Source organism: Neopelma chrysocephalum, unplaced genomic scaffold (assembly GCF_003984885.1).
Source record: "Neopelma chrysocephalum unplaced genomic scaffold, ASM398488v2 Primary Assembly neopelma1_65b, whole genome shotgun sequence".
Lineage (NCBI taxonomy): Eukaryota > Metazoa > Chordata > Aves > Passeriformes > Pipridae > Neopelma > Neopelma chrysocephalum.
In genome coordinates, this window is record NW_020897723.1 from 2677418 (window position 1) to 2702586 (window position 25169).

Here is a 25169-nt window from a genome sequence, read left to right on the forward strand (position 1 = left end):
CTCCTGGTGTGTTATCCCACTTTTCAAAGGCACCTGCACAAGGACTGTCTGTCCCCTTTCTCTCCAGAAGGGCACCACCTTGGAGTGCTGAGGAAGTATAAAAAGGAACAAAATTATGTAACTTCTATAGAAACCTTAGTGTTTAAGTTCTTTTCCACCAGAGCTGTTGAAAAAAAAAAAAGGTGATTTTTATTGAGCTCTGGAATCCAATAAAACTCTAACACTGCAAATGCTCTGGCACTGCCTTAATGATAATGGATGTGTGAGTAGGAAGTCAAGCTTTTACACCATATAGGTTATAGGTTTTTTTTCTTTTTAATCTAGACTTTAAGCTTTTCTTCAGAGAAAGATTGTTACCTAATTAGATATAAAACATTGTGTTACTGGCAAGAGCAATAAGGTTCTCAAATATATTTGAAGTTCTGGAGCAAATTGACTCAGGAACACAAAATCACCTCCCTTCCTCTGAGATTTAAAACTTTAAACATCAAGATCACTTTTGAAAATATGGCTTAAGTTTATTAATAATTTAGATTTTATGTATTTATTTCTATAAGTGAAACATCAAATACATTATTTTAACTGCTGTCTTAAAATCCAGCTATTTTATGTCAAACACAAAAAGCTGCTGCTGGTTTTGGAAACTCCTTTTGTAGAGGGTCTAATTTATGGAGATGACTGAATGGCTTACAAATACTTTTGTCATACTGTATCTGATAAAACACAGCAACTCAACCATGCTCTGTGGAAAGAAGGTTGCAATAACTGGGGTTTTTTTTCCTGCTGACCCATAAAATACTTCTGCTACAAATACTATGAAATCAAGTTTTATGGTAACGAGTCTTCCCCTAAGAAGAGGCTCAATTTCACTGCCATGAATAGCAAACAGCACTGAAAAAAGGTTGTGGTAGGAATTCATCAAAAAGGCAGAAGTAGCTCACCCTGTTTGCTCAGCATCAACATGTTCTAAAATAAAATAAAAAAATAAAAAAATAGAAAAAAATGAAATTAAAAAAATTTTTTAAAAAAAAGGAAAAAAGTTATTGACAGCTTTTTGAGCAATTCCAATTAATTTTTTTTTTTTTTTATCTTCACTATGACCCCCCCCACTGGCTAAGTACCTGAAAAGCATGAACTGTTACTGAAGTTTAAGGAAGTTCATCTCAGGGGAAAAAAACCCTCTCCTTAACAAAGGCACAGCCTGTAACACCATCCCTACTGTCCTGCACTGTCCCTGACCACAAACTGGGCTAAAAACAGCTTCTGCATTTGCCCTCTACAGACAATTTTGCTTCACCTACTTACAGAGCCTCTCCACTGCAATATTTCAGAAGCATGGTGCATAATATCATCCAAATTCTGTGCTGACTCCAAATTGCTTTTCCTTCCAAAATGTACAAAGAAAGCCTGAGGTTATGAATAAAAGCAAAAAGGCCAAGGAGTGACTATCAAATGTTCATAACCTTTACACACGCATTTCCCTGCTCCTGATTTGGAAATGAGGGACTTTAATTTCCCCTCTTTAATAAAAACCTACGTGAGGGTGGCTCCCACTTGAAGGAGTGTCTGTGGGAAGCAGGAAGATAACGTGGGTCAATGAGCCTGAGGGGCACAGCAAGTGCAGATCTATAGAAAGGAAGGAAGGAAAATCAATGCTGCCCTCGGTAAAAGCACAGGGGAGCTGAGCAGCAGAGTCTGCAGCCTCCCCACAGCCCAGCTAACAGCAGAAATACCCATTTGCAAGGCTTCACATTGGAGCAGCACATGCAGAGAGCTGCTCTCACACACTCTGTCCTCAGGTTCTGTAAGTGGCAGTTTATGAACACACTGTGCCCTACAGGATCCCAAATCCATGCAGGTGCTGCCTTGGCTCACCTCAGCCTTTCCCATGGATATCTAACAGGGAATTCCTGCACTGACAACTCTGACCCTTCAGTAAATGGGCACAACCTAAAATTTTCAGGAGTCATTCATGACATTTAGTCATTACTTCATTCTGCTGTGAGCCTTTTTACCCCGATCTATGAGTTTCTTTTGGCTTTCCAGAGAAATGATTCACCAAGGACAGCACAGGCTGGCTGTGGCAAGGCAAGGTAAGTCACAGCACAGAGCTCATCCTTCACACCTACCCCTTCATTCCATTCTACTTGAAGTTTTCCAGCGCCATGCAGACCAAAAAGCAATTTCAGATGCTGTGATCAGCAGGGAATAATGAACAGCAGCATGCAGTGCCAGGAAAATTAAAAAGGATGTTAATTCCCATCATAGCAAGCCCAGTCTTTGACAGTGTTTTGACTCCTGGGTGAGCACTCAGGTGTGCTGCTCCCTGAGCCTTCAGTTTGGTGATCACTGAATACATCTTAATAAAACAAGAATGCCTGAGGCAAACACCACCTCTCTCTCCTCTGAGCTAATTGGGAAGTGATAGACTCAAGCTATTATCACAATGTTCAAGCTTGTGCTAATTACATCAGTCTAAACTAAGTGAGTTATAACAGGAGTCAAAGAAGTCCTGCTTAAGAACAGTGTTTTGGGCTGAAAATGGAATTTCAAGGAAAACCAAGAGACTCCAGTGCCTCTTTCTCATCCAGGAGAGGGGAGAGCCAGATTCAGATTTTTTCCAGCCTTACACAAGTTTAGTTTATTATATTATTATTTAGTTATTTGTATGATGTGTGACATCTCCTGCACAAAGAACTGGCTTGCAACAGCTGACCTGTGGCATTGCTTGGCACACAGGTATGTTCATGTACCTGACAGGAATTAAATAAAACACACACCAAACTTGGAGTTCCTGCCCTTCAAATGCAAGTTACTGATTACTCTGAAGTATGACTTTTTCTGTCTAGCTTTAATTTAAAAGGAATACTAGAATAAGATTCCACTGTATTTCAAAAACAAACCTGGAAGTTTAGCGTTTATTGATGACTATATTCTATCCAGGACAAATTTCTAGGAACTCTACAGCCTTAAATCACAAGACTTTGGGAAACCAGGATGGAAGTAGACACTGATTACTTTCACATACTGGAGTTTTTCATTGGAATAATTAAGCATTCTTCAGAAAATTTTCAATAAGGGCATGAGACATGTTCCATCACTCAGCAGCCTCTTGGATACATCACTGGCATCACCTCAGTTTAAATTCAAGAAGACTTCAGGGAAATTTTTCATTCTTTTGCCCAGAACAGAAACTCATTTCCCATCTAACTTGAGTGTCAAATTTGACATTCGAAAGTCAGTAGACACCGTAACATATTTAATCTAAAATGACTTAGAAGCATATGCTAACTCTTCTGATCACCACTCTGAAATTCTTCTAAGATCTCCAGGCTTACACTGACAGATGCTGTCAATGTACTGCCCGTGTATTTTAAAAACCAGAAGCAGCAGAACAAAGTTAAAACAATCACAGCAGGAAAAGGTAACAATACAGGAAAAAATATTATGCTTTAACTAGCAAATCAAACTTTAAAGTACACATTTCCAACACAAGAAATAACAGTTTTCTTTAAAAGACAATTTATGCATCATGATAGAACCAGGTAAAATCCACATCCTTTTAGCAAACTATATTCAAAACCCACCCTCTCCAATATATTTGTAGCTACAGATGTTATTTCTTCTGGATGTACTAATTCTGGCAGTTATTTGGATTACAGATAAAATACAGTTGAAATTCCAGTATTTATGGTCTAGGAAAAAGCTCTGAGGGCAAGACCAGACTTTTTTTGTTCTTCCCAAATGTTTCAGAGTCATCATTAGAATCACCTCACTTCCAGAGCAGCACAACACAGCCATCATTATTTCAGCTAAATCACCAGTATCATAAGGATTTGCTCAGTGACAGATATGTGGCCAAGAGGAAGATATCAATCAAGCAAATAAGCAGCAGCCAGGACTACCTTGAAAAGGGAGTTGATGCGATTTCCATTCCAGACATTAAAGCTGCTGAAGTTTCAGGCATGAACACATTAGATTTGCAATTACACCTTGCATTTCCATGAGGCAACGAACCATTTGTGACTTCTTGTAATTAAATCCCTTTCAAACCACCACATCTTTGGATTCCTTTCACAAAAAGTTGCAGGGAGTCACATCCAAAACACAACAGACGTGTGAAAGCACATTCCACGCTGGAAAGAGGTGGTTACTGCTTAAAGCAATAATTCACAAAATACACTTGAAATACAGATCAAGTCTATTCTCTATTCCAACTACTCAGCTTCTCCAAGAGGAAAATCCTGCTGTATCTTGTTTCCTTTTACCTTGGGTGCTTCTTTCCCCCTTTCTTTGCTACAAACCCAGGCAGATTAAACCAAGGGAGGTGCTGTTGCTCATCCCTTCCTCATCCTTGCCTGATTAGGTGACATGATGAGCTGAACCATCTCTCTCTGGCTAAAACTGCTCCAGCAAAACCCTTCAGGATGCTATTTTATCTCAAGTCTTCATCTGGACACAAGACTTTCTCTCCTCAAGCTAAAAGCTCTGAAAACAGCCCACTGATTGCAAACATCTGAACTCTGTGATACAAGCTGGCAAATGATCCTGAATACAAATTTATTTTGTTTTCTCATAGACAACCCCATTACCAAGAACATCACAACTACAGGTGGCTCCTGCCAGACTTTGGAAAAAAAAAATAATATTTTCATCCAGGGAAAACAGTGAGTTTGATATAAGTTGAATCAACTCCAAAGGCAGTCAAGTGCTTCAGTGTTTCTGAAGGAACTCAGGGGGGTCAGTGGGTCATCAGCACTACCAGGTTTGCTCTAAAGATCCACTCTAGCAGGGCCTTGCTATTTGCCAATGAAAACACAGCCAAAGTCAGGAAGATTTCTCTATTTCTAGTCAGTCTTGGACTCACTGTTGCAGAACTATTTATTTAGTCTCAAATGCAGCACAAGCAAGAATGTCCAATTTAATGAATTGAACTTATTCTGGGACAGTCTTAACAAGTGGAAACTACAGGAAATACAGAGGATATAGAGCACCTCGTTTATTACAGGAGATTATTTGGTTACATCCAGCAGCATTTTCACAGAAAAACCAAATTCAGAGATGTTTCACATCACTGAAAGAACACATGGAAACCTTGAATGCTCTTATTACAAAACATGAGATGAAAAAATGATTTACCTCAATAGCATGTTGGTGTGATGCACATTCAATAGAACTTATCATTCACTTAAATACAGTCAGGAGCTTCTATTGCTGTTTCATTATTAGTTTAATATTGACTAATTAGCAGCATTTAAAATGCAGGTGTAGTGTAATAAAATGGTAGCTGCTATTCATTTTGTACAGGTCAAATACACAATTAAGTTCAGCTTCTAGATCACACTACAGAGAAGTACAAGAGTAGCAATTACTTTTGGATCACACTTCCCCTGGCACAGCACTTCAATTACATTTAATTACTTGGTGGTTGCATACCAATGAGCTGAAGCAAGATTTATGGTGATGAAAATATATTTCCATACATACTTTAACATTTTCCAGTTCTTATGTACTAGAAATGGAGGATTCAGGGTTTTGCAGCACTTGGTGAAATATCTACACTTATTTTGTGTGGTCACACAGCCTAAAAACAGCCTTAATTCAGTCTCCAAATTTAAAAAAATTCATTGTGGTCATAGTTTATAGCAATCCAAAACTGAAAAAATAGGTATTATATAGATGTTTAATTTTGTGCATAGAAGTGAAACAGGAATCAACACCCAGAATCTGAAGGGAAATTAAACCAAAGAAAAACCAGGTTTGCCCTGCACATGTTTTTGAATGGATGGGGTTATTGACTGGGAGAAAAACATCCCAAAAAACGAAGAGATTCTCTATCTCTGACCCAGAGAACACTGAGAGCCTTCAGACTGGAAGAACCACACTGTGCCAAGGTCCTCCTGCCAGGCTCTGTGGAGTGGGGAGGACAAGTTAAGGCCTGTGACACTCAGAAACTACCATTCAGTGATCAGATGCTCCCAGTTTTACACAAGACAAGAACTCTTGACTCGTAACTGCAGGAGGACCAGGATGTCATCATGGCAAAGAAACAGTAATAAGTACAAAACAAGCAAATGCTTATATTGTAAAGTGCAGAGCACAACTGAGAAGAGAAAGAACATCTGTTTTAAATCTATAACAAGGAATAATGGGTGTATAAAAACAACAAGAATCCCATTACTGACTTATTTTGATTTTTCATTAGATCCAAAATGCCTGTTATCTGTGAGCCATATTTAATTTCTAAAAAGGGGATTTTTCTTATCCCACCCCCATGTGAATACTAAATATCAAGGACCTAAACTGACTTCCCTATTCAATAGCAGAGGGGAAAAAAAACCCCAAAACCAAAGAATATTAAATCCAAAGATTCTATTTGCACTGAGTTTTAAAAGAAAACTATGGTCACGTCACTCAAAGAAAAAACAAACCATGCCTCATATGAAACGTTTGCTTAATAACATGGTGAATGTCAGCTATAGATTTCTGCTGCAATATTAAACCTGAGTGGAAAAAAAAAATAAACAGTAAATCTCTAAGCATTATTACTCTGTGAGAAAAGTACACACGCCAAAAAACAAAAACCCTAAAAGCAAAGCTGACTCACCATATGGCAACTCTAGTAACATCCACAGCCTAATTGCATAGCCAAACACCTTCCACTGAGCAGTGGAGGGTCTCAGCATTCAAGGAAGACAGAATATCTGAGAGCCTGAAGTCTGTTCTGAGAACCTGGAAAGAGCTTTTGAACCACATCAACCAAATCAGATTTGATCTTTGTTTTTACAGACAACAAGGAAGGTTTTGTGCCAATGAGCACGTGCCATTTTTCAAAGCAGGATTTTGATAAATTACTTCTGCTGAGAACGTTGCAGTTACTTTCCAGAAATCAGCCTCTTCTGCATTTTGCCTCCCTAAGGAATGAGCTGCAGCAAAGGGAAAACACCCCCCATTCTGCATGTAGGACTGTCCTTCATTTTCCAGATAACAAAGGCTTGAATGTAAAAGCTTATAAGTCTATAAATTTCAGTTTATAGAACTGGCCCATTTAGGATGTCTGGCAGGTCAAAAAATAATAGATTTCTCGATGATCAAAGCTGTTATTAGCCTGCAGTTCTCTCTGAATATTAGGTCACACTCCCAGGGATGTTCACTTTCCCAGTGTCAGCTGAACAAGGGTCTCAGCAGAGTGATCTAAACGGTGTCAAGCAAGGAGTAATTGATTTGTGATCTTGTTTTCCACCAGCACAGTTTGCTAGCTAGATTCTACAGGCTCTATAAAGTGCAAAGGTATAAATTTGCCATTTTTATGACACAGAAACCATTAATACACATATTTGCATACTGTTAGGCACCTGAGTAATAAAGTGGCTTCATAGATCAGCAAATATTGGAGCCAGGTGGTATTTCCTTTGATCACCTAATACATCATCCAGGGAGTCCTGTACTTGATACACTCAGTATGCAGCTCGTTTAGTCAACCAGGTTTTAACACAACCAAATGCTCTCCTGATAACTGACTCAGTAACTACAGGTTAATTTTAACCTGTGAGGAGATGAACACCCAACCTGAAGCAGTCACAGTCTGAGCCACGAGCCATTTCTTGGCAGCATTGCTGGTGTTGTGGAAGGACGGCTTATTTTGTCTCTAAATGCAACAAAGAAATCAACCCTCTGCAGGAGCCTGAAGGGACTTTGAAATGAAGACCAAAAGTTGCAGAAGGCAATTGCTGAGAAACCACAGCAAGCAGTTTGAAACCACGGTTTGAACGGGAGAGGCACCAGCATCACTTTTTAAATGGTGGAGTCCCAGCAACCACCTCACCCAGAGCCTGCTGGATTTAACCACAATACAGATTCAAAAACTCCTTGGTCCTATTTTCCCCAGATGGATACGTGGCCAAAGATAAACTGCAGCAGAGTGGTTCCAAGGAAGTGTAAGTCTGTCCCATGGCTTTCTGCACTATGCCCATGACCCCAGCAGGAAAAATCTGATTCTGTTGCAATGTGCACAAGATTCTCTCTCCTCTCCAGCAAAGCAATGAATCAGGCACCTGACTTCAGGGATGAGAACACATCCATCCTATTTTAGTTTTAAGTACCACTGATTTAAGTGGAATAGACACAGTACTGAAAAGAACAAGTGCCTTCCTAGGCCAGATCAGAACCTCTGTTGGAAGAAGTACATTCCCTTCTCATTATGACTTAAAACACACCCTCATTATATATGTGGAAGAACAAAACCAGAAAGAACAACTTAAAAAAAAAAAATCTTATCTTTATGGTACTGTAAATAGCCCAGAGGCAGAGAACATACAAAGCAGCAAAAACAGGAGTGATTATAGAAATTATGTGCAGTTTAAAAACTATATTAATACTCAGTATTTCTTAATCACATAAAGGTCAGGCATTTCTGTAAATGAGGTGCTATTCTTCAAGAACAACAAATTAGCCCTTCTGCCCCTGGGAAGAACAATTGCACACCCTGGGGCAGGACCTGTTGTCACTGCAACACTGTGTGACCAAATGGCTTGAAGAAGATGGGCAGCCATGGCCCAAGGAATTAGGGGTTTTTTTTATGATTTTATCTGATTTATCCAAATTCTTTTATTAACCGCTTCCATGTACATTTTATTCCAAAAATTGCTTTTCAAATTATTTTGGTTTGGTTTGTATAGCATATTCTTTTTTCCTTTGATAAATGGAAGTGTTGCACTTACAGAGCAGAATCCTCTTAAAAAACGTAAAGAGGTTGGGTATCATGTCCCTCAAAAACTTGCTGTTACTGTGGGTTATTTTTTAAAAAGCTGATTGTATTTGGTTCACCACCTCAAGATGGTTGGAGCCTTTGTTAAGAAGATGAGGCCTCCACACAGTGATCCCCTTCATGACATCACACAGGTAGTGCTGCCTAAAGATCAGACACAAACCAGTAATTTGCTGCTGAATAAGTCATGTCAAGATTGTCTTGCTGTAATAGTTCCAAGGGCTTACTCGAGCTTTCCAAACTATCTAAATCTTTTATAAAGAGCAATGGAAGAGGAGAATGAACAATTTGTGCAAAATAAGTGTTCAATCTTAATCTCAGTAAGAATGACAATTTCTCTTCAAGTGACATTCCAAATAGTGACAATAACATTTTATCACTTTAAAAAAAAAAAAAAAGTCAAATCCCTATGAAGTGCTGAGGTTCATTCTGCCTCAAATGTTCAAATTCCTAAAATTATTGGGTGTCCAGTGAAAGAAAGTAAGTTATTTCCACTTATTTCCAGCAGCTGCACACCCCAATGTTTTGCTGAAATAGGAGGTGAGACCTCCAGTGCTGTGAGTTCACCTGCCTGGAAAGCCAGAACTCCAAAGGTTTTTATTAATAAAGAGGATACACAAAGTCATTTCTCACAGTAAAGCTGGATCTGGCAATCCATTTAAAACTTCCATGGATCTAAAAGCATTTTCTGTCAAGCAAGCATCAATGCTTCTAAGTTTCCAGTTTTTGAATCAAGACTCTCATTAACATTTTGGTTTATTCTTGAAATTCCTTACTGCTGAAGTGATGGAATTATGTCAGAAACTCAGCTTTACTAAAAATTCAGCTTTTAATTTACATTCTTGTGTAGCAGCTTACACTTCTGTTTGCAGTCTTACAGATAAATCTGTCACTAAAATATCACCCAAACAGCTTAAAATGTAGAAGTTAACAGAAAAACTGAATCTAGAATTGCTGCTTTTAAAATACGGTTGAAGGCAAATTCATGATACAAAAAAAGAGGTTTACTTACAATTTAATACTCAGAGTTGGTAATCCAAGAGTAGCTTTGTGATAAATCCTGCACATTTCTTAGAAGATTTAGAGAGTTTTCCATTTATATATACACACACACACTTTCCTCATGCTGCTTGTATAATTTCTTGCATTTCTTAATGTTAATCACTTGGCAATTTTTATGATGCTTAAGGTGACATTTGGCAGTTGAGTCCCCACAGAAACAACTGCCCTCATTCTTACAGAAACTAATTTATTTTTTTTCCACACAACATGATAAATTATCTAAATCGCAGCTCCAGGACTATTTAATTTCTTTATTGTTCCAAGAAGCGTTGGCTACTTTCTTTTCCCACTGCAGTTTTTCAGCATTTAATGGAAAGGTAAAATGGCTGTTTAGTGTTTCTGATAATAAAGCAAAGTAGAAGGAAGCAAACTGACACTAACAATATAATAGAAGAAGCTCTAAATTTAGCCTCCTTAATCACTCAAGGAGATTAAAACACTCATATTGCAGGTGAACAGGCCATTGAGGTAATAAGCAAGTCAGTCCTCTAATCAGCAGCTTTTCCTCACAGCTCCTAAATCTCAGGTGACACCCCTGGAGAACTGTGCTGGGGACTGTAAACCAAATTCACCCTGCTGGAGAGGGGGTGCTGAAAAGGGGGAAGCAGGAAACTAGACCCAGTCATGGGGAATTCCTAAATACCAAGATTCCAAAAACAACTTCAGAAAGGACAGTCAGGGTGAAGCATCGATTTGTCCCCACGCTGAAGGCAGCGTGATAACGGCCTCAGCACTTGGGGTGGGTTTCAGAGTTCCTCGTGTTATTTTGGGATGTGACCTCCCTGTGCAGAAGCACAGCCAGACACCTTCCAGCAGCTCTCACTCCTGGGACAGCACTCCCCACCAGCACCCACAGCCCCAACTGAACGGAACAGCGACACTTCCCAAAGCACCCACGTCATAAAAGGCAATTCTAATTATTGCATTTAGTAGTTACAAGACGTTGAGGCACAGATTTGCTTTCCTCCCCAGCCCCAAAGACACTAAAGCTCATTTGCAGTGACAGCCTGCCACGTCAGGGGACTTCACACCCACAGATCTGTGTCACAGCCAGCAGCTACCATTCAGTCACCCCCAGTTATCCACAGCTGGATTATCCAGGGAGCAATTTGTTCATCCTACTCATCTTTTGCGCTTGTTGGGAAATGATTACTTGGAAATATCTCCTCATGTCCTGCTTCAGGTCACTTCTTATGCCCTATAGTTTCAGACTGTGCTCTACAAGGCACCTCACATGCTACAGCAAGGAAAGGAGATGGCTTTGGTTCTTTCACCTTCATGAGAACCGTGAAGGAACCTCCCTCAACCCTATTCCCAATCCAGAAGAATCGGTAAACTCACAACAAAAAAAACACGCATTGGCTTCAAAATTAATTTGAGAATGATACACAAAGTCAAGCAAATACTTTTATCCCTCTTTAACCCTGCCTTCCACACACACCTAAAATCCTGTGCCTGTATTTGGTACCAAATAGAACGTGCAAGGCTGCCTTGGGAACTTTCCCCAAACACATTCTTAGAGCACCAGTACAAATAACAAGTATCTGATCTCCTAGCAGCCAGAAAGTGTAAGAACTGAGCATGGAAATAAGAAAACTAGTTATGATAAAGGAGTAAACCTTCAGAGAACTGCAAAAGCAGTTTAGCTCTTTCCTGAGTCTCACAAGAGGAATTCAAACCCATACTTTTCTAATACATCTTTCCAGGACAGGACAGAGGTAGAACCAAGGGGTTGGCACAGATATTTACATTACAAAATATAAATTTCCCAGAGGATGCAGATGCCTCAATTCATCTCTTTTGCTTTCTTACAGAGTTAATGGGGTTTTAGGATTTTAAACACCGTTAATGTAGTTCTGTATTGCTCTGTTTGAGAGGTGGGTTTGGTTCCTGGCTCAAGCCACCATTCTTAAAATGGAGCAAACTCCTGATTCATACCTTGAAGCAAAGATTTCATCCCCAGAAAACACAAATCCTGCTCCAACCACAGCTATCCTAATCAAATTAAAATAGTCTGAGAATAGCTGGGGACATCTCCCAGGAGGCTGCATTAAACTTTGTTCCTTCTCCAGCACAGCTACAATCGGTTCCTAATGTGATGAGGGACATTCCACTCAGCCTGTGTGGCTCCCCAATTTCATCTTCCCCCGGTTTGTATAAATCTTGCAGAGATCTTTGCAATAAACTTGTGTGGTTTAAGTATTTGTCAGCTCCTGCTGCTCCCTCTCCACCCAAGAGCATAACACTGACACTGCAAGCATTTGCACAGTGACTCCTTGCAAACCTAAGCAAAGGTGGTGCCTCCAGCTGAGGAACGAGGTGAGGAGCAGAGGAACTCTTCAGGATGCCCATTTTCATGCAAATGCCCCAAAAAACAAAGAACAGGAAAAAAATAAACACAAGAAAATAAATGTCACACTTTGTTTAATGAAACGTTTCTGTCAGTTCTACAGAAAGTATCAAGAGGCTGAGAGTTTTAGCCTGGAGCACATGTAAAAATCAGACTCTAGCTCAGGTCTTGGGGGATTTAGGAGGATCCCAATGTCACCCGTGGAGTTTTCACCTTCTCCTTCAGTTTAAGTGAAATAATCAGAATGTGTCTAGTGAGTGTTACACAGAAAGCAAGGAGCTTCCTTAAGCCTAAACTAAAGGAAATAAGTCACTATGTTTGCAAATCAGACACTGCTGCTCCCTTATTGAAAGACTAATTTTGAAGGTGGGGGAGTCTGTTTGGCCTTCAGAGGCTTCCTGGCACTGAATGTAGAAAATGTTATATCTCATATGACCCCAAATCACCCTCAAGTTAGACCTCAACATATCAGCCCTTGGGAAGAAACTGGGCTTTTATTATCAGCAATACTAAACACATTCCCCAGATTTACATAAAGTCTTTAATCAGAGAAACTCATGATGCTTTTCAAACTTTAATTAAGTTTTAGCTGAACCTAATGGAGATGTGCATGTTAAACTTTTATTGTTGCTGTTTATAAATGGCTAATCCTAGAATATGAGGATTTTAACTACTTGCTTTATGTGATACAACTACTTCTCGCCAAATTGTGCTAAGAAAGCCACTTTCAGAGTCAGGGGACTCTTAGCTGAACTAATATAAGAACAACTAAAGGCAAAGAGATTTTAACATCTTCCTAAGTCAAACATACAGGAGGAAAAACACCATGAAAAGGGAGAAAACAAAACATTGGCCAGAAACAGAGCTGCATTCCTAAAGAAACATGGATCTTGGGACACTGAACACTAAAACATTGGCTTCTGCCATCCATCTCCAGAACAGCACCCAGGGCCACCAAGGTAGAGCCACGAAGCTCTAGAAGTGACAAACATCCCAAGTGAAACCCTGCAATGAGGACCAAATAATTTGAGCATTGTCAAAGTTGAAATAAAACCTGATATCCAGCCCCAGTGAGACACAGGTTTCATCCTCTGCTGCTCTGACTTCAGTGACTGATTTCTTTGGTTTCAAGGGAGCACAAATCTTTAGATTTTGAGGAGGAAGCGTCAAGAACAGTGAAGTACCTTGGGAGCTTCATGACAATTCCTTGCATTAGTTCCCTCTCCTGTTGACACCTTTGAGAAAAGCAGATTGTTTCCACTGTTTATTCCCTATTTTATCTATATTCCCCCACCAGCCAACTTCCTCTCTTCAACTGAGAGCCTTTACCTCACTAAAACACAATTACTTTGCTGGGTGAAAGCAATGACATTTCATCAACCTGTCTCCAAATCCCCTTTAAAGTCTCTATAAATAATAAAATGCCTTCATAAGAAAGACTGCTCAGATGATTTTATATAATTTATTACAGATGAAACTTGAAGCTTTTGACACTTGAAGCTGTTGAACACTTCTTTTGACACTTGAAGCACCTCATACCGGAAGCATTTGGAATTACTTGGCTAAAAGGTCCTGCACTGTGTGTGCTTATGTATTTTAATTGCTTGTTTTAGTGAGGAGAATGATCTAAATATTGATTTCTACCAACTTCAGTGTGGGACAGCTTCTATTACCAGAGGGCTGACGTTACCTCCCTGGCTTAACATTCACAAATGTCCATTTATTTGACAATGTCCTTGGTCCCACTGCTGACTAAATGAACAGTGTACAAACAACACATCCTGCAATGGACTGAGGATAAATGGTCTCTACCACCTGCAGTGGGAACCAGAAGTTTCCACTCCCCTGCTCCCAGTGGAAGAGCACATGGAATTAATTTTCAAAGTTCAAACGAAAAGAGGAGTGTAAAGAAAATATTAATGCATTTTCAAAGCCCTGTAGACAACATGCAATTTCTTGAGATGCCAGGGAAACAGATTTCACACCTGGAAAGCCATCATTTTCTTCAGACAACCATTCTTTAGCCCAAGGAATGGGGTCAGTAATTGAAAAAGCCAAAAGCTTTTGTTTATAGGCACATTTCATTTCCAGGATTCCTTAAGTCAGCATGACAAAATTACACATTCATCAAGTCGGGTACTTTGGGCTTAGAAGAAAAAAAGATATTTCTGGCAATTACTAAAGCTGATGCAAGACTAAAGCATCAACAAGGATGTTCACATATCTGCACAATCACATAAAACACGTAACTAATTCAGTTCTGCAGCCTCCTTGAATTGGTAGCATGTTCCAGTCTCAATACTGATTTAATCACCTCTTAGTTTCTTCATTAGAACCTTCAGATGAAGGAGTAGCACATGAAAAAAGCCCCTTTCGTTAAGCAAACAGATTTAGGAGCAACACGTTTAGCAATTATGCAGCTGATAATAAAAATCTACTTTAGCAATTTAAGTAAATGTTCATTTTACAAAAGCAAGGTTTAAGAAAGTAAACAGATAATAGGATGCTATCATTTGCATATGTGGAATTCCAATGAAGACTTATATCCTGAAAGAACTGAGCAATTGATATGATATACCAGGAAATGCTGTATATTTTTATTTTTGCTTCACTAGGTGGTTTAAGCAAAGATGTTGCTCTGTGGAATTATGGTTTTTCCCAAGTGAAAACAAACAAATAGGGAAAAAAAAAAAAATCTCAAAACCACACATCTGTCCTCTCAGCACTACCAGGCACTCACTAACCCAACCTCGTGCAACAAGTGTTCCACAAAATGAACTCCCCAGCCTGGGTGAACTTTGCTGAAATGGACTGAACCAGGCTGCAACAGTAGAGACAACTCTGTAGGTTGGGCAAACACCACTAAGAGAACATTGTTATGGCACAGGAGAAAACTGAGACAGCTCAGAGCTAAAACTGCCACCACCCTCTCACATCCCTGTGTTTCATCCTCTCCAGAGGTGTCAATAGTAAAACTGGTGCATCCAGCTCCCAAGGGAACTCAGCTCTGCTGGTCCCTGACTTCCCTTGGCCTTGTCCAGAGCATCCAGTGATGATTCCAGCCACCTCCACAGGGTGACATTTCTTTTATCTGGGATTTAGACTTCAATGATGCATCCCCACTAAACAGGTCGCTCAGGTTTTTCTGTCTGATCCCCTTCCAGCAGCATCAGCCACACCCTCTGCAGTGCCCAGGACTGATTTCAGCCACACAGCTGGGATTTTTCTGGTTTTTTTTGTGGTTTGCTTTTTTTTGTTTGTTTTGCAAAAACTTCCCTGCTAAGAACCATCCCCACTGCACATACCCCAAGGGAACAGCTCTAGCAGCTTCCTTACACACAAGTTACAGACATTACACACCAAGACACCACACAGGAGTTCATGTCACACTTGTATTTGGCCTTTTGTCCCAACTGACCCCTCAGCTTGGAAGATTAAGGATCCTGGAAAGTAATCTTTGGGGCAAAATTTATCTGTCAACAGATAGAAAGGTATTAATTCAGTTTAGACTTCTTGGCTCTATTACATAATGAAAATTTTTGGGGAAAAAAAAAATCACCATTGAGCACCCACTGTGGAATGCTAATATACATCTTCAGAGTGGTTTAGCTGCACAGCAGACTTTAAAATGAATTCAAGCTGATCATACAGAAGAAAAAAAAAAAAGGATGAGGGTCATTCTAATTAGGATGCCTCTGCAATTAACATCCCACAAGAAACTGTTCTTCCATGAGTATTATTCAGTGATTTTTTCCAACGAATTGGATAAAGGGGGTACGTATAAATCAAGTCATTGGTAATTTTCAGACAACTTAAAGCAAACCTCAGTCATAAATTCTGGGCTTGTCTGACAGAAATACACTTCCATATGGACAAACACAATCATTTGTGACATTCGCAGTTGCTGGTAAATGAACCTGAAATCCAAGCCAGAGCAGTACCTGAACCACTGATACATTAACAGGGGACCAGCCAGCAGAATCAGCTTTCTGCAAAAATGTTGAACTTGCAAAGAGCCAACGAGGGCACAGATAAATTATTTCGTGAGGGGAAGAGACGGAAAAAAACAGAGATGCAGTTGCTTGGTTATCCACAAGAAGGAGATGAGTTTATTCCCATCATGGGAGTCAATAACATCTGGTACAACAACTCCACACACACTGGGATGTGCAGTTGGGTAAAATCCAGCTACAGGCGAATACATATATTTTTACAACGAGAATAGAGAGCTACTGCAAGAAATTTACCTGAAAATTTGATGAATTGCCCATGACCTGAAGCCTTTGATCAACAACAGTTGTTTTTTTTAAAAAATACATGTTCTAACTCAAGCAGAATTTAGGGAGTTAGTACTTCCAACAGAAACCAGCTTAGCAGCCTTGAAATCTAAGGGTCTACACATTAGTGGCCAAGAACATCACATCTTTATGTGACATGTAACACTAAACTGAGACATTAGAAGAAAATGTTGTCACATAACCAAAAACTATTGTGCCTGCAAGATTCAGAAACCAACCTGTACTGACAAAGAGATTTGGTTCTGCTGCTTTTCCAAGAATCAGTCTTCTTTTAGAGCTAATGCAACAGCTTTCTGTAATGTCATTATTTATTTTAAATTAAGTAAAAAGTGATTAATTGCTCAATCAGTATTCTTTCCTTTTTATATAGACTCTTGTAATTCACAGACAGTTTCTAAACATAACAGTCAATGATTTCGCCCTCTGGAGACAGTGAAAAGATTAGTTTTTTTTAGTTGAAATAAATATTTTAGAGGAAAAAAAACCTCTCAGCCTCTCAGAACACAGGATACTTCCCCAGTGTGCTATTGATAAAAATGCTCAATTTCCATTTAGTTATGGCCCAAGTCAAAGAATGAACAGTCTCAGTGTGGTGACAGTCCATAATTTTACATACTAAATCCATTTATATTTTGTGATTAGCATTCAGTCTTTGGAAAATAACATTCACTGAAGATAATAAGTGTTGAACCTGGTACAACTCAACTAAAACAGGAATTTAGGACACTAGTCATGGACATTAACAAGAATAGCAACTTCATGAGAAACTTTTAAAATTTTTCACCATTTCCTTACAATCCAAAGTAACCAATATCATCAAAATAATTCCAGGAGCTGGGGAAATACAGACCCCTTTTAATGTGCACATTTAATGACTGAGCCTATGCTGCTGTTACTCAACTATTCAAGGGCATCATGACCTTGGGAAAACAAAGGGCCCTTTTAAGTTTATGCCAGTGATGGTGATTCCATTTTGTCCCTGCTCAATTATTAAAGGCCATTATGATCCTGCACAGTTCTTGCTGTGTAGCCCTGGACAACCACGTGCTTGTCTTCACCTTCACCTTTTGACTTGTCTGTCCAGCAGGTAAAGAATAATTTTTTTGTTAAGTGAAGGACCAGAGTGGTGTTATTTCCTAGAGATCCTGAATGATCTGTAACACACAGTAACATCTGAAACCATCATCTACCTCTCCCTGCTGCCCCCTGAGGCAGCAGGACACAAACACCAACATCCTGCAGCATCACTGCCAGGCTCAGCTCCAGATAATGGCCTGTGCCATGAGGCTGAAATGCATTCTATTTTAAAGCATGGAGGGAAAAAAATAGCAGGTGAAAGAAGAACAGATGTTATCAGAATTATTGTGCTTAGGAAATCTTTCTCACTTCAAGTTTTGCCTTTCGGACTAGAACAAAAGTATCCTTTCCAAGGACTGCAGACACTTCTCATTGATTTGTGAACCTTAGATGGACCTTTATTAATTAAGTATCAGCACAACTAATTGGGAATTACTTCATTATCTACCACTTAGAGTCAATGACATCAGGTTAAGTTACTTAACTGTTGTATTTTCCTACACTGAGCTATTAGAAGTTTGCTGTTGCTGACCAGCTGGCTCTTGAAAGAGTTATGTCCATTTTAATAGTGCCTTAAGGTGCCAGAAAGAAAGAGATCAGAAGGCAAGACAACTCTCAAAAGCAAATGCTCTGTATTCTGAATTGAAAGGATAAGCTCCTTTCTAGTGTAGACAAGATTATCTATAACTCCTTGGGCTGTTTGAGAACTGCACAGTGGGCAAAGCATTAGAAGGTTAGAACACATTAAGTGCACTCTCTAGGGAGAAATTACATGGGTGACAGTGCAGCAGATCCTCCAGTCTAATTTAATGGAACAAAATAGGCAACTCTTTAGTAATAATGCATCACAAATGAGTCTGAACATTGAATACTCCACAGGAAAGGCAAAGCTGCTTCCATTTTCAGTTATTGCAAAGCTTCTGTAGCTTATTCCCCGTTGTTTCAGGCCAGGCTAATGACTAAGACTGTAAACATTAAAAAAAAAACCCACATCACCAAGAAAACCATATAATTTTTTTAATTTCTAAATAATAGAGACTTAAAATAAAAATATTTTTCATAATAGCTAAATTGAGTTACAAAAGGAGAAAGACAGTAGCACATAGCAATGCATAAATACCTTAATTTCAAATCTCTACTAAATCAACCCTGTAGACCAGACGTGTCTTCTTCTGCACTTCAGAAGATATTAATGCATTTTGGTTGTAATCTCAGTCAAAAGTATTATTCCAGTCACTCTACAAAAATTACAATATTAGGTAATTGATTATTCAAATAGAGGCAGAAACACTCCATGAACGTTCCTTATCAGTGAAATTAAACTTGCAATGGGTAAATACAACCAGCTTATGTTACTCTTGGTTGCAATCGCTTGCTGAAAATAGGCAGTTATTTGCTGAATGAGTTGAAATTTCCCCCATGACAAAACAACCAGACAGTCCCTACAAAGTCTTTGGTTTTGCACACTTACCCCCTGCCATCTAGTGACCTGTCCTGACAACTACAGGAAAAATGGCAAAACGAGGTCGTTCATAAGGGTCTGTTTCTGCTGCCTTTCCTTGTCCCAGGCAATTCCTCACTGCAGGAATTCCTGCTCACTGCAGGGACACCACTTACCAACATGGGCATTAACCAGCCAAAAGGTTCACAGGAGGAGGAATCATTTTCAGAGAGAATATTTTCCACCAACTTGGAATCAAGTCCAAACCAGGTTTTGAAGGTCTTTTTCCCACACCTTTCTACAAAGGGCTCCCTTACTTGCTTTTAGCAAATACTCCTGTGGGAGTAATTCCAGCACCTTATATCAATAGCACCACTCACTTCTAAAAACTTCACATCTCCTTTCTTTCCACCTCCAAAGACAAACAATTATGCCTCTGTCCTGGATCACAGAATTTGATTCTGTTCTGAATCAAAACAACAAAAACAGTAATTCCAGAATATATCATAGTTTGTCTAGCAAGTCAATAGACTCAATTCTAAAATTAACTTCCAATTAGGGAACCAGACCCAAAAAAGGAGAATAGGAAAGGCAGATGCAGACTGCTTTACACAACATGTTCCAAATGTCATGCTAGTCAAAATGTTCCAAAACTATGGTGCTCTCCTAGAGGAGGTGCATCCCATAATTTCCAAGAACAGAAGAATCTCAACAGATTTAAACATTATTAAAAGGAGGAGGGAAAAAGCCTAAAGCACAGACTTGACAGCAGAGTGCTTCAATCTACTTAGGACCTTGAAAGTCAAAAATCAACAGATTTTTGACCCACCATCCCAGGTCCTCCCCCTGTAAACACGATTCCCCTTCAAAGTAACATTCACAAAACACAATCAAGAGCAGAAAGCCACGTACACACAGAACAGCTTTTGTGATAAACCAGCTGCAAGGAGAAAATAAGTTTTCTAAAACAAGAAATCTGTATGAGAAACTACATTAAAACAGCGTGTGGCAACACATGGAAAGGTCAAACTGTCAGACTTCAGGTACAATGATCACACTTGGCTGTGTTGATGCATTTATTTCATGAAAAAGCCTTGAGTTATTGAGCCAAACACTACTTCTCCTATAATCCAAGCTGAACACAAGGGATAATAAATGTGCATTTCATTTGTCTAGGCTAACACAGTACATGTTCCATCCCTCCTGGTATCTTTGGTATTTACCTCGAGTACTTCCACAACAGCAGCTCACACTGCAGAACTCACATCCTAAAGTTCCTGCAGTGAACCCACACACAGGGTTGAGTTTCTGTGTCCTGACCTCATCTTGGTAGAGCTCTTAACACCCTGAATCCCAACCCATCCCTCAAATGAGGGAATTTTATCTTGAACTGCAGTTCCAATCTTCATTTCTAGAAAATCCTCCCTCTCTACCCGAGAAATAATCTTTTAAATTATCAGCTTTCCAAGACATCTTTTTCAGCTTTCCAAGGTAAAGTTCTCTTAAATCTTGGGAATACTTGTCCACTACTCAAATTAATGGCAGGGTTCAATTTGTTCTGTATGCAAAGAATGACTAAGGCTGCAAACATTAAATAGCATTGTATAGCATGTCACATCTCCCCATTTAAACTCTATTTTAAAAACCTACTACCATCTGAGATTTAGAGAGCTGGATTTGCAACATGCTACAAGTTAAGTGTAGTCTATTTTTCAGAGGTGAGCAGCAAAATCAGTTTTCTCCTCCTACAGAAGTATTAAACACACTTTCATATATGTTTCTCACATTTTCTTTTCTTCAGTTTTGGGACTGTCAAGTTGTAAAGAGGTTACTTCTAATGTTAACAACAAAAAGTTGCATTTTTTTCTTCACTAGACCTGTAACACTTTCCCCTTTTCCAAGTATTAGCAAAGGTAATCTTAAAAAAAAAAAAAATTTGAAACAGTACCTTAATTCCCAAATGCATTAAGTCATTCTGAAAGTTGATTAAAGGGTGAAAGTTCAAGCTCTTTTCTGCACAGGTGACATTACAGATGAAAACAGTTCAGAACAGTGGATGCTCTGGAAACACTACAGACATCAAACCAAACCCAACCCAGGAATTTGGTCCTGTTCTGTAAAGATTTGCACAAATGTTTAGGGGGAAAAAAAAAAGTTTGGTTCATAGCAAAGCAGGCATTAGGAATACAGAAATATTTTTGAACCTAAATCCAAACAACCTTCACCAGCAGCAGCTTTTCAGAGAGATAAAATGCATTAATATCTTCTGAAGTGCAGAAGAAGACACGTCTGGTCTACAGGGTTGATTTAGTAGAGATTTGAAATTAAGGTATTTATGCATTGCTATGTGCTACTGTCTTTCTCCTTTTGTAACTCAATTTAGCTATTATGAAAAATATTTTTATTTTAAGTCTCTATTATTTAGAAATTAATAAATAATTGAAGTAGAAGGATACAAGGATTGCAAGGATACACACTCCTGATGATCATAACTTGTGGATAACTGATGGCAGCCAGTCAGGAGAACACGTCTATCAGCCTGGAAAGAAGTCAGTACTTGCATGATCACTTCTTCATATGCTTTTTATTTCATTAAATATGATTTTACACCTATTCAATAATTTCTAATGTGTGCTGGAGCACAGGTAGGGTGACAATCAACCCCAGGGCAGCACGTAGCTGATAATTCTGGTCACCATCCAGGCAGACAAGAGGCACACTGAATTCCACAGAGACTTCAGTACTTTTACCCAAACTTTTGATGAAAAGGAGTGACTCACCAGCTCTTCCAAATGCTAATTCCCCACCATCTGGACCAAACGAGAGATTTCTCAAGTTGAACCTTGCTACAAAGACTGCACCCATTTCATTTGAACCAAGTACTTCATTCTGATGCTATGCCAAAAAGAGACATTAGAGGGGAAAAAATTCCATGTCCTTAAACTATGTGATTCACACCTGCTGCGAGCAGTTCCCTCATTAGAAATGAAAGTAATAACGAGAGAAGGCAAGAAGCAAATTATTTTAATAGACATCTAAATTACAAATTACAGTTTCACCCCAGGTTACTAACATTAACTAGTTACTAAGTGAAGGAATCATTCCAGGTGCCACTGCCAAGGAATTGTTGGCAAATGCAGCCCCTCATTCCCATGGCAAAGGGAGAACAGCTCTGCCCACTGGAGCCAGTGGCACAAACATCCTTCTGCAACCAACTTGTGCCCAGCAGCAGCTCCAGCTCCAAACACACAGTGCCAAGGAAATGCCCACAAGGATTATGCATCATTTCACACACATAAAATATAGATGGTGCCTGCATTCTCCCATAATACCAGATTTCATAATAAGTGGAATAATGAGTTAGAGCAGCTGAGGTAGGTTTCTTTCCTCTAAACCTGAGAATGGATGTTGAATCAGGCAAATTGCAGTGGAATAAATAAAGAAATGGCACACATACTGTGCTGATATTTTATTACTAGTCCAAAAATGAGTCAAAGCCTATAATTTTTTTTAAATGTCCTTTAAAATAGAAGACATAATGGACTATTAGGGAATGTTACTCCAATGCATGCATTGATTACCCACACCACTATGCCTATTAAAATAAAGATTCTTCTAAGCACAGAAATGAAGTCATTCCAGTGTTTCCTAAGGGCACACAGTCCATCTTTTCCAGCAGCTTGCTCTCCACAAGGTGACAGACACAGTGAGTGTTGAACAAGCTTTCCCTGCTTTTAGAAAAAGTTTTATGTTAACAGAATTTTAAATGTCACATAATTAATTTCTAACAGTCTCTCCAACTCAGACACACTGCTTTAAGTGGGAAGGGGAAAAAAATGTTGGAACTTTATATTAAATGTAGTGCAACATCCCAAGCAAGAGTCCACTGAAGTGAGGGGAAAGAACAGTTTCACTGAGCTTTGATTAATTTTGAATCTAACTCAGTTTAAGAATCAAGAATTGCTTTATTATAAAAACTATATAAGAATTGATTTTAGGAGAGACAAACAGGAAAACAATTGGTCATTAGCAGATTTGCTTTAATATTTTTAGCAACCCCCGACTGAAAAGTCAGGATGTAATGATGGAGCAGATATACACAGGTCCTTGAAAGGACAAAAAAAGGACAGGTACCCATCACAACAGATCTCTCCTGCGGTTACATGGCTTGATAAAAGAGACTTCTGCTTGTAGAAACAAACCAACACTATAGAAACATTTTAAATACTTTTGTATCCCAGGAAAACTGTTGCATTTAGAGATGAAATTCCACCAAGAACAAACCGCGAGAACCACCTCTCAAATTATTTAACAATGTAAATCCCAGCGAAAGGTGGAAAATCTACTTAACTCCTCATTTGAAAAGGCACATCTTAACTCAGAAAATCAATCCCAGGAGAGGAAAACTACATTTCAGAAAACTTCTAGATAAAAATCTGTGCACTGAAGTCTCCAGCAGCTGTTGAGTGAATCCTGGAGCTGTACTCTCACCATATGACAACTTAAAGAGAAAACATCCTGCACCCAAGACATTGTTCCCACCACCTCCCCCTCCACTCCTGATGGAGGGAAGCAGCCAATTTGTGTCCAGGAAAAGTACCTGGCCCAAACTGCACCATGAGAGGAAAAGCTTCAGCTGGCTGGGAACCCATGTGTTCATCCCCTCTCCCCCCTGATCTCTGCTGTGCCTCAGAAACCTGCTGACGGGCACAGCAGCCAAACTAAACAACCAGCCAGGAAACACTGACAAAGTTAACCTCTTGCAAAGATCTGATAATGGGGATATTTATAAAGACAACTGCTCAGCAGCTCTTTTTTCTGAAATCTCTCCAGATGACATTTGCTCTCTCCCCAGAGGAGATCTCTAATCACCAGCTCTCCACCTCTGGAGGCTCTGCACTCATCCCCAGCTGTAAAATAGTACTGGACTCTCCAACATCAATGCGGGGGAAAGTCTGAATGGACAGACTGATAAACAACCCGAAATGTCCAATTCAATGTACCAACCATTACCCAATTTATTAATGGCTATAGGGAGCTGAAAAACAAGCTGCAGCAGTTAATATCCCTTCTCCCCTCTCCCCCCAAGAAAAAAAAAAAAAAAATCACTTCTCTGCCATACACATCCTGCAAGCAGCCAACAGCGAGAGCCCAATGAAAATACACACTCCTGCACTAAAAAGCCTGTAGCCAAGATAAGAAACTCCAGAGGAACATGCTCATAATCTCAGTGAGACGGGACACTTGATCACGTCTGTTCTACACTACTTGATGCCCAATTACCAACTTCAGGACGACAAATAATTTCAAGGGTAACCTCACGGCCCTTCCCCCTTTCCCAGCTCAGAGCCACTGAAGACCCTCACTTACACTTTTGCCTTCATCCCCTCCTTCGGGCACGGGCTCTTCTCTGCCTAAGCAAGGCATTATTGCTTCTGCTGCTGCTGCTTCTCTGTCCTTTCCACTGTTTCCTCCTTCATTCCCCAGCTTCAACCTCTTTCCCTCAGGTTGAGAATCATCCACATCCTCCCTTCTTATCTTGCCATCTCTGCCTCGCTGCTTCCCCACGTCTTCTGGGCTGCCACAGGAATTTGACATTTTCAAAGTGTTACGGACTTTATTTATAAAGGCTGACGAAGCCGCCTTTTTGAAGGGGATTTGGCTTCTGAGAGCTCCGATGTGCTTCTCGCTCCTCTTAAAAATTTAAGTGGTGTTTTGAAGGCTTTGCAGAATCGCACGGAGCTCTCCTGTTTCTCTGCCGCCCTCTCCTGCTGGCTGGCAGCACTGTGCCTTCTCCCACATTCCAGCCCCTGCTCCTAATAAAAAGTAATAACCTTTCCTGTATTGATTGTGTGCACGATGCTGCTGCTTATGCTGCCAAAACCCTCGGACTTCTGTTCTACCTGATCCCCGGTAACTGGCTTTCCTTAAAGTACAAAATATTAGCTGCACCTCCTTTAAATCCAAATTTACCCCTGTCCCTCAGGGATGCAGTGGATTTTGGTAATATACTGTTATTGATGCCAAGAATAATTACCCATTAAAATGCAAAGATGCCTTCAATTCCAAACAGCTTCTTTGAAAATTATTTTATTGCAGGTCCAGGGTTTTCTTTAAGGGTGTCCTTTCTTTGTAAATTACCTTTGTATCCTCTAAATCCCCATTCCACACTGT

General features: G+C 39.6%; 1 protein-coding gene across 13 annotated transcripts in view; it reads right to left on the reverse strand.

Annotated features, from left to right (window-relative positions):
- The window catches only part of RBFOX1 (RNA binding fox-1 homolog 1), a 1129454-nt gene extending 1104835 nt beyond the window's left edge, over positions 1-24619 (reverse strand). For 3 of the 13 annotated variants that reach the window (XM_027684197.1, XM_027684198.1, XM_027684186.1), the window contains exon 1: positions 24366-24617. In XM_027684197.1, coding sequence (XP_027539998.1) covers positions 24366-24593 — 228 coding nt within the window. In that variant the 5' untranslated portion in view covers positions 24594-24617. Of the gene's footprint in view, positions 1-24365 lie in introns of all 13 variants that reach the window. The other 10 variants (XM_027684188.1, XM_027684187.1, XM_027684185.1 and 7 more) reach the window with 6 other exon arrangements.
- Positions 24620-25169: the final 550 nt, after the last annotated feature.